Source organism: Piliocolobus tephrosceles, chromosome 1, assembly GCF_002776525.5.
Source record: "Piliocolobus tephrosceles isolate RC106 chromosome 1, ASM277652v3, whole genome shotgun sequence".
In the NCBI taxonomy this organism is placed as follows: domain Eukaryota; kingdom Metazoa; phylum Chordata; class Mammalia; order Primates; family Cercopithecidae; genus Piliocolobus; species Piliocolobus tephrosceles.
The window spans coordinates 136,885,867-136,896,174 of record NC_045434.1 but is presented as its reverse complement, the minus strand read 5'-3'; the positions used below and the strand labels follow the sequence as shown (position 1 = coordinate 136,896,174).

The 10,308-nt window shown below is 41.5% G+C and overlaps 1 protein-coding gene across 1 annotated transcript; it reads right to left on the bottom strand.

Moving 5' to 3' along the window:
• Positions 1 to 2,350: 2,350 nt before the first annotated feature.
• C1H1orf52 (chromosome 1 C1orf52 homolog) lies at positions 2,351 to 9,756 on the bottom strand. The gene is made up of 3 exons (XM_023208474.2): positions 9,446 to 9,756; positions 8,613 to 8,811; positions 2,351 to 3,078 (listed from the first exon to the last, which is right to left on the bottom strand). The coding sequence occupies exons 1-3, from the start codon at positions 9,719 to 9,721 to the stop codon at positions 3,005 to 3,007; spliced, it is 549 nt and encodes a 182-aa protein (XP_023064242.1). The 5' UTR covers positions 9,722 to 9,756; the 3' UTR covers positions 2,351 to 3,004.
• Positions 9,757 to 10,308: the final 552 nt, after the last annotated feature.

Sequence of the window (10,308 nt, the reverse complement as noted above, 5' to 3'; positions counted from 1 at the left end):
TTTCTTTTTCTTCTTTTTTCTTTTGGTTTCTCTTCTCGCTTCATTTCATTCATTTGATCCTCCATCGCTGATACTCTTTCTTCCAGTTGATCGAGTCGGTTGCTGAAGTTTGTGCATTTGTCACGTATTTCTCGTGTCATGGTTTTCATCTCTGTCATTTCGTTTATGACCTTCTCTGCATTAATTAGTCTAGCTGTCAATTCTTCCACTCTTTTTTCAAGATTTTTAGTTTCTTTGCGCTGGGTACGTAATTCCTCCTTTAGCTCTGAGAGGTTTGATGGACTGAAGCCATCTTCTCTCATCTTGTCAAAGTCATTCTCTGACCAACTTTGATCCGTTGCTGGCGATGGGCTGTGCTCCTTTGCAGGGGGAGATGCGCTCTTATTTTTTGAATTTCCAGCTTTTCTGCCCTGCTTTTTCCCCATCTTTGTGGTTTTATCTGTCTCTGGTCTTTGATGATGGTGACGTACTGATGGGGTTTTGGTATAGGTGTCCTTCCTGTTTGATAGTTTTCCTTCTGACAGTCAGGACTCTCAGCTATAGGTCTGTTGGAGATTGCTTGAGGTCCACTCCAGACGCTGTTTGGGTATCAGCAGCAGAGGTTGCAGAAGATAGAATATTGCTGAACAGCGAGTGCACCTGTCTAATTCTTGCTCTGGAAGCTTCCTCTCAGGGGTGTACTCCACCCTGTGAGGTGTGGGGTGTCAGACTGCCCCTAGTGGGGGATGTCTCCCAGTTAGGCTACTCAGGGGTCAGGGACCCACTTGAGCAGGCAGCCTGCCCCTTCTCAGATCTCAATCTCAGTGTTGGGAGATCCACTGCTCTCTTCAAAGCTGTCAGAGAGAGTCATTCGCGTCTGCACAGGCCTCTGCTGCTTCCCCTGTTATTTTTTAGCTGTACCCTGTCCCCAGAGGCGGAGTCTACAGAGACAGGCAGGTTTCCTTGAGCTGCTGTGAGCTCCACCCAGTTCGAGCTTCCCAGCCGCTTTGTTTACCTACTTTAGCCTCAGCGATGGCAGGCGCCCCTCCCCCAGCCTCGCTGCTGCCTTGGGGTTAGATTGCTGCAGACTGCTGTGTTAGCGAGGAGGGAGGCTCCGTGGCCGTGGGACCCTTCCGGCCAGGTATGGGATATATTCTCCTGGTGTGCCAGTGTGCTTACAGCGCAGTATTGGGGTGGGAGTTACCCGATTTTCCAGGTGTTGTGTGTCTCAGTTCCCCTGGCTAGGAAAAGGGAGTCCCTTCCCCCTTGCGCTTCCCAGGTGAGGCGATGCCTCGCCCTGCTTCAGCTCTCGCTGGTCAGGCTGCAGCAGCTGACCAGCACCGATTGTCCGGCACTCCCGAGTGAGATGACCCCAGTACCTCAGTTGAAAATGCAGAAATCACCAGTCTTCTGTGTCGCTCATGCTGGGAGATGGAGACTGGAGCTGTTCCTATTCGGCCATCTTGCTCCGCCCTCCAATCACTCTTAATGACTTATACATTTTAATCTACTTGATACACATGCCTAAGTAAACAAATCTTGCACAATTGTTCAAATTTTGTCTTCCACAATGGAGAAAAACAGTTTAAAATAATACTCTGATTATGTATTTTTCTTTTTGCCTAAATTTTCATTTTTTGTAGAGATGGGGTCTTGTCATATTGTCCAGGCTGGTCTCAAACTCTTGGCCTCAAGCTATCCTCCCAACTTGCCCTCCCAAAGTGCTGGGATTACAAGCATAAGCCACCATGCTTGGCTATCTTGTTCTCATACCTGAATGTGCAGTGTCCTGTAATTCTTCTCTCTTAGGGGCTTGAGATACATGGAAAGATTGATGAAGTGTGTAACCTTTTTATTGTTCAAAATGCTACAGATAACTGCATTTTGGAACTCAAAAGATTACACCTTCCCAACTACTTCTTGTTCATTTTATTATTACTATACGCAAAGCATTAAAATAGAATAAGCTGGGTAGAGAAAACATGCAGAAGTAGGGTTACCAAATAAAAGATGTTCAGTGAAATTTGAATTTCAGATAAACCCATTTTTTGTGTATGTCCTGAATACACACTAAAACATTATTTATCTGTAATTCAAATTTAGCTGAATGTCCTGTAAACTTACAATTTAATAAAGAAATTAATGAATAACCATAAAGCACCGATGACAAGTACAGTCATACAATCAGGAGAGGAAAAGACCTCTACTAACAGATCTCCAGGTGCAACAGAAAGGTACCTGGAAGAGATGGTAACTGATGTCATTCTTGAAAGATGACTACATATTGACTGATGGACAGGTGGTTTAATGTGAGGATTTTGGAGGTCAAGTGTCCCAAGCTAAATTCCAAATGAATCACTCACTAGCTGCGTAACATCAGCCAAGCTACTCAAGCACTCTTTATTAAAAAATGATAATACTAATAATACCTTGCTAGGTTTAAGGATCAGAGAAAACATATGCACAAAGCACCTGGAACACAGGAGGCACTCTTTAAATGGTAATACTTATTACAACTTAAAATGTCACACAACAAATAGGGTACTTGTCACAGACAAACATTCAAATGTTAATGTTATGCAGTAATAGTAATATTGAATAAGTAATTTTATTTCCATGATCTATTTACACTGTACAAAGACTGTTTAAAAGCACCCTACAAGTTCACAGTACATTACAATATATTTACTTTAAAAATATATTCCTTTATAAAAGGTTTATAGAACATTGGCATGTCAACATGTGACAAAACTCTCAAAAGCATGTCACCAATTCTGTGAGAGCAAGAATGCATCCAAGTGTTATCAATTTCACAATCACAAGTCACCAATTGAGTTTTAAATACATACATGTTTTAAATTAAAAAATAATTCTACAGTGGAAAGTTCTTGAGGCGATAATTATTAGTTCATTAACGTATGCACTTTCACGGAGATGTGGCAATAATAACCCACAATATCAACTTAATCTGTTCAAAGAAACATTTCAACAAGTTTAGCAGTCCAGAAATTCTGGTCATTTGTTTCTACTTTTTCTTCTTTGCTGGTTCTCCTGGCTCTACTTTGCGCTTTTTAGAAGTATGCTCATCTTTTTCATCATCTTTAAATAGAAAAGGAAGAGTTTCGATCAGTAATTTAAAAAAAACCCAACATTTTAAGCATTAAAATTTCACTGGCTTTATACCAAAATTATTACCCTCATCAACTAATGTTTCTGAGTTTCCCAATAAAAAACAAGAATTAACTTTTAGAGCTCTGATTTTTAAATGCAAATGAAAGTGAGCAATTTTGTTTTTCAATTGCAGCCATACAAAATTCAAAAAGTGACTCTTTAATGCTATATTAAGGTAGCTTAAAATAAGTGACTTGACTTCCCCCAAATCAGACTTTTGAAAAAGGCTCCCAAATACTCAGCAAGCTTGTCCAACCTGCCTTATTTGTTGTTGTTGTTGCTGTGCTGTTTTGTTTTAGGCTTTTAGCAGCCTGAAGCCATGGTTTTTAGTTTCTGTCTTTAGTGATAAGCAGAAAAGGATGATGAAGGGGCTTTATTGGCCAAACCAAACACAGAAACTAAGAACTCATGACTGTATTCTCTCCCTTGGACACCACTACATTATAGTATTTACATTGTGTATATTCAAATACAATCAATGCTTTGTAAGAATGGAGCATATTGTTTTCTTTTTACAAAAAATAGGTATCAATCTAACCATGACATTATTTAAGTGGCTATCAGCTGTCCTTCTCCTTTCAATCTGCTTTCTCTCCTCCAAAAACAACTTATTTTCCCCCATCACCTTCTCCACCCACCCCAAATCCTTACTTTGAGGTTAAAAAGCACTCACAAGCAGGTTTCCCCAAATCTCTATTTGGAATTTTATCCCAGTAAGTTCTAATTTCCGCCCCCACTCTCCCCCTCCCCCTCCCCATTCCTAGGAGGGCTAGAACATTCTAACGGCAACAGAAAAATATGTATCTTCCTACTTCATATTATCAAGAATTTGCAGAGGGGAGGAAGGTTAGAGAAGAGCCTTACATTAAAACAATGTCCTTTACACCTTTCCAAAATGTTACTAGTATTTTTAAATGAATATTTAAAACTAGTATTTAAAAAATTAAAATAGAATAAAAACATTTTTTTAATCCAATGTTTTAATCCAACTACATGGTTAAAAAAAAAATACAGGGTAGCATAGTCTAGTTGCTAATTCCATCTCCCTAAACAAATGTGTGGTATTAAGAACTCCATATAGACAGAGTAACATGGAAAAGATGTTATGATTTATAAAATACAAATTTATTTTGAGCACATTACTAGTTAATTGTTGCTTTTGACTTTATTTTCTTGATCAACAGATACCAAAAAGTTCAACAGGTCCTCAAGTGGAGATTTATAAAATATTTTGATATTGAAAGGGGCCTGCATATTAAAAAATGTGGGGAACTACTGACATCAAATCATACATTCCTTGAAGGAAATATACTTAAAATCTTAGGCCTTTAATTCCCTTCTGGTAAGTGTACCATAATCAGAATATCTCATTTATTGACACAGATAACAATCAGTACCATGCATCTTCACAAGCACAGCATGGTGATGTTATTCATATGCTTCACAGAGCACTATGGATTTATGTAGGCAGTGTAATAAAATAAATAATAAAATACAATTCAGATCAACAACTCACCCCAGGAATTTACAAATCAAAGTTTTAATCAGTAGTTTATCATGTTCACACAAAAACACTGGCTCTGCAAACCAAATAACATGGTATACCACTAAAACAAGCCAAACCTTTTACTTTTTTTTTTTTGAGACGCAGTCTCGCTCTGTTGCCCAGGCTGGAGGGCAGTGGCGCCATCTTGGCTCACTGCAAGCTCCGCCTCCCGGGTTCACGCCATTCTCCTGCCTCAGCCTCCCAAGTAGCTGGGACTACAGGTACCTGCTATCACACCGAGTTAATTTTTTGTATTTGTAGTAGAGATGGGGTTTCACCGTGTTAGCCAGGATGGTCTCGATCTCCTGACCTCGTGATCCACCCGCCCTGGCCTCCCAAAGTGCTGGATTACAGGCGTGAGCCACCGCGCCCAGCACCTTTTGCTTTTTAACTGGAGTTAATTATCACTAAGCTCGTCTTTTGAGATTTTGCAGTAGTGATAATATAAAAATGGAAAGTATTAAGTTTACAATATTCACTATGCATTAACGTACATTTAGAAGATGATACTGAGATATTTTTGCTTTTAGTTTGCCACTTATTACAAATAAATTAACTGAATAACAAAACCACAAACTACTGAAGTTGAAAAATAACTGGCTATCAGTGATTTGAGCAGAAGTGCTATGCCATCTAGTGTCATGACAAGGCATTGCTTTATAAACTAGAGTAGGGGAAAAAAATCTGAGCAATGTTCATTTATCAACTTTACTGAGCTTTTTTACTCCATCTCATATAGTATAGATGTACTGGTGAGGAAATAGTTTTTTTTATTATGGAACTCAAATCACTCAAGTTAAGTAAGTTTAACTTATCAATAAACAAACTTTCTAAATTCTAAAAAATGTAAACTAAAAATCGCTGTATTAATTATGCTTTTACAATTAATTATACATGTCAATAAAGCTACAACTAATAACTAAACTTTGCTTACTTACGTTTTACAACCACTAAAACCAGAAGTGCTGATAAGCAGCAAGACCCAATGATGAGTTCTGAACCTTTCCCAGCTCTTCCTCTAACATAACTGGAAGACAGAAGTTAACCAGCAATAAAAGGCCAAGGGGCAGAATGGGGAAGCAAAATAAAAAAGTAACTTGATAATCTAAAATTTGGATTAGAGTGTAGAGTTTTTGATACATATTTTATGAATTAAAAAAACAGGCTAAAAAATTATGACATAAATTGATTTTACGGTGGGTTTATGATATAGGAATCTGAAATGGCAAAAATCACTTCTAAAAGTGGGTCTTTTTGTCATTTGATGTTGCCTGTATTTGTTTTTTGACAAAGGACCATCATGTGATCAAAAAGACAGAAATTATCTATGTAAATAGCAGTGTTATTTGTCATATATTTGGAACTCCTTCTAACTTAACTCAAAAGCTAAGCTGGAAGAAAGATAATTCTTGCTTGCTTGCCCTGGTGTATAATCCTGGTTTTTTCCACATAATGACAAAGATGTGAGAGCACCAGCCTATGGAAATCTAGTTTGAGTATCAACCCTAGTATCTTTACTGCCATTCTCCCTACAGAAGAATATCTATATCTCAAACACTGTTGAGAAATAGCTATTCATCAGGAGACCAAATACCAGTTTAATAAGGCATAATTTATATTTAAAGGTCTGGATTTGAATGCCTACTACTCTGCCTCTTCTTTAGCTGTGTGAATGAATTTGGGAAAATTCTCTAATTTGAGATTGTTCTATCATCTGTAAAAGAGTAATAATGAGTCATGTAGCACTTCTGTATCAGGTTGCTGGAAGTAATAAATAAGAAAACTGTGAGAAAGTGTGTATTTTAGAACTTGGCATTTTCTAGTTTTGTGACCTTGGACAAGTGATGTAAGCTATCATTTCCACATTTCTCTTATTTCACAAGGTGTTGTAATAATTACAGATTACTTAAGCAAATATATTTTTACTAATTATGAAAAAGATTGGCTGGGCACCGTGGCTCACATCTGTAATCCCAGCACTTTGGTAGGCCAAGGCGGGCAGATCATGAGGTCAGGAGATCGAGACCACCCTAACACAGTGAAACCCCGTCTCCACTAAAAATACAAAAAAATTAGCCAGGCGGGGTGGTGGGCGCCTGTAGTCCTAGCAACTTGGGAGGCTGAGGCGGGAGAACGGTGTGAACCCAGAGGGCGGAGCTTGCAGTGAGCCGAGATGGAGTGCCACTGCACTCCCGCCTGGGCGACCAAGCGAGACTCCTCTCAAAAAAAAAAAAAAAAAAAAGAAAAAGATTGTACAATATGAGGTATTATAAATGTTCACATCATTTAAGGTCTGCAAAAGATGCCACTTACTGAAGAGGCTCCTTCATTGTTGACTTCTAATACATATTGAAAGTCAGCAAAAGTAATGGAAAAGTTAGGTAGAATCAAAATTAAAGTAAGAACTCCTGCCAGTCAGTTCTCCTTTCTCTTAAAACATCACTCCCTGCATGACTGTAAAAAGGGGCTAAGTGGCCTCTGTATTGTAGGAAGATCAGAAATCTGTTTCACAAAAATGGCATACTCTTTCTTAAAAATAATGATCCAAAACATTAGTTCGATTCAACAATTATCTACTGAATACTTACAATGTACTTGATACAAACATAAACACTTCAAATCTTGCTGTTTGAGGAACTCATCATAAAGCAGACAGACTTTTAAAAAAATCACATACAAGTGATGAGGGCAATCAACAGCATTAGCATAAACAAGGTACAGAGAAGCAAATAATTATTAGAGGTGATACCTGAGATTTCTTCTTTTGAGTTGGATTTTGAAAGATGAATGAGTTTACTAGCCAGAGATAAGAAAGAACACTCCAGAACAAGGTGCAACATATACTGAAAGGCAGGGAACCATAAAACTCAGTTCTGGATTTCAAGATCTTCAAGCGCTAGAAAGGGGCCATTAAAAATGACTGTGGACACGGAGAAAGGGCCTATCAATAGAAGGCCTTGACTCTATCCCATTGAAGGGTTTTAAGCAGGCAAGTTATATAATCAGATATGACTTTTAGAAACTCAACACTAGCTGCAGTGTGAAGGATGGAACAGATTGGATAAGAGTGTGTAGGCAAAGATTACTGTGATAGTCCAAGTAAGAGATGAAATTATGCTGTTATGAACTAAAGTAAAACAACTAAGTCATTATCTTCCTATTACTATGTAGTAATGCTCAGTTAAATTCATTTTGTCATACTAATTTTAGCTCTGAAGCACAACTGCTTTAATAGAAAATGAAGCTTTCGGACGGGCGCGGTGGCTCACGCCTGTAATCCCAATACTTTGGGAGGCCGAGGCAGATGGATCACATGAAGTCAGGAATTCAAGACCAGCCTGACCAACATGGTGAAACCCCATCTCTACCCCCTCCCCCCCAAAAAAAGCCAGGCATGGTGGCAGACGCCTGTAATCCCAGCTGCTTGGAGGCTGAGGCAGAAGAATCGCTTGAACTTGGGAGGTGGAGAGTGCAGTGAGCCGAGATCACGCCACTGCACTCCAGCCTGGGCAACAAGAGAGAAACACTGTCGCAATAAAAAAAAAAGAAAAGAAAAGAAAATTCAGCCTTCAGCACTTTGCAGCTAGTCACAAGAATCCATGAATTGATTTGTGTTCTAATAATAAGGCCTCATAAAACACAGACTACTGGATGAGATACCAGATATTTCACTTTAAAGCCTGAACATTACGATCTTTCATTAATAACACAGCAACTATTAGCTGACCTATCAGAGACTTCATGTTAAAGCCAAATATATATGATCTTTCTCAAAAGCAGAGCAAGAAGTATCCAAAGACCATCAAATTAGTTTGCCAATTCGCTAGATTTAATTTTCGTTCATTAAATATCTCATTATTTTTAAGCCCATCACGGGGATCAAAATAGATTACCAAGGGATTCTGATTTTCCTTACCTGATTCCAAGGTCTCCTCCCCTTCCGGTAGAAGCCTAGCTTTCTTAGCATTCTGCGGGGCATCATCACCATTGTCCTCATATATGTTAGACCATTTTATTGCCATGTCAAGCTCTGGAGGAGGAGGCTTCTTCTCAGTGGTGTAGGTCTCAGGAGGTGGTACATAATTTGACTTCCATATTTTGAATTCCTTTGGAGGCTGTTAAGCAAACACATTAAGAAGCACTGTGACGAACCGAGGTTCCTATGATGGACGTGGGCACATGCAACTCCCTGCAGTTCGCTTATCGTTCAGGCTGACTTTTTTTTCTTTAAGGTTGAAAGACACATTTTTCCATCAAAATCACAATACTGTTAAGTGAAAAGCCAAAGGGTTCCCTATATGAATAAAGCTAATAACTTTTAGTTACCAAAGAAGAATCCAGTCTCAGAGATACTACGCCAAGGCTGACCCCTTCAGGAGGCTGCAGCAGACACTGTCTTGGAGGCAGCACCGCAGGCACTTCGGCGTCAAAGGGAAGGGGTCTCAGGGAGAAGCTGCAGCGGGGGGGCGGGGGAGTCACCACCGTTAGTCCTCGCCGCGCAGGGTCGGGGCACCGAGCGCGGAGGTTTGGGTCTCCTCACAAGGGGGCGGGGCTGCGGGTCCGGTCTGACACCCACCAGGCTGGGGGAGGGGGCCAGGTTTCCCAGGGCTTGAGGTGGAAGGGGGTGGTGCGGCATCCCGCGGGGGTGACTGCGTGTGGGGGAACGGACAGCAGGTCCCCAGCAGAGGGCTCAGGAGGAAGGGGGCGCAGGCCGGGGCCGAGACCGGGAAACGGGGTCGGGGACCTCACCTCCTCAGGCGCCTTGACGACGTGCCTCTCCCAGTCTATCTGCTTGTTGAGCGGATTGTAGAGAAAGGCCGGGCGAGTCACGCTCCTAAACAGTTCGTCGGGTCCCGGGAGCCGCTTCTCCGCCTTGTTCCTACAGCCGCCCGCCGACTTCGCCGGATCCGGGGTTCTGCGACTCGTCTCCTCCGGCTCGATGTTATCCTCCTCGTCCGAGGAGCCTGAGCTGCTGCTCCCGTATGCCGCGAAATAGCTGAGAGGGTCCTTCTCCTCTGCTGCCATGACCACTGCGAGCGACGACCCAAAAAGCCGGAAACCGGAAGTCACGCCAGGGCCCGCCCCGTACGTGGCCCCGCCCCAAGTCTTACAAATAAGCCTGCGGTCTGCGCCCCCTGGCGGCTGCGCCACGCCCCTGCTTCCTGGCGGAGGGGCTGAGGCTGGAGGCGGGCCCGGCACGTTGCCAAGCAGGGGCGGGGGCTGCTTTTGCTCATTTCTTAAGATCTCTGAGAAGAGACGAAGTATGCTCATGAGCCAGGGATCCCAGCCAAACTTCCCGCATTCGATAGCATTTACTAAAGGCATGGAAAACCTAAGAATTTTGTCTTTTCGCTGTCACTCCACTTTAGCCCTTGCCCAGAGAGGGTAGGATTTTTTCCTGATTCACTGCGTCTAGTCTTCCAAATAAAAATTACTCTCAGTGTGATTCCTTAGGTTGTCATGGAAGACCTCTAGGGGTGGTGGACTTCCCCCAGCCAAGCACTAAATCCTTTCCTGCTTGACTTCATTCAAGTGCGCTCTGAACAGCTTTGATAAAACTCCTCTTGGATCATAGCCCACCACTTGGGTCATCCAAACTGTCTGGCTTCTCA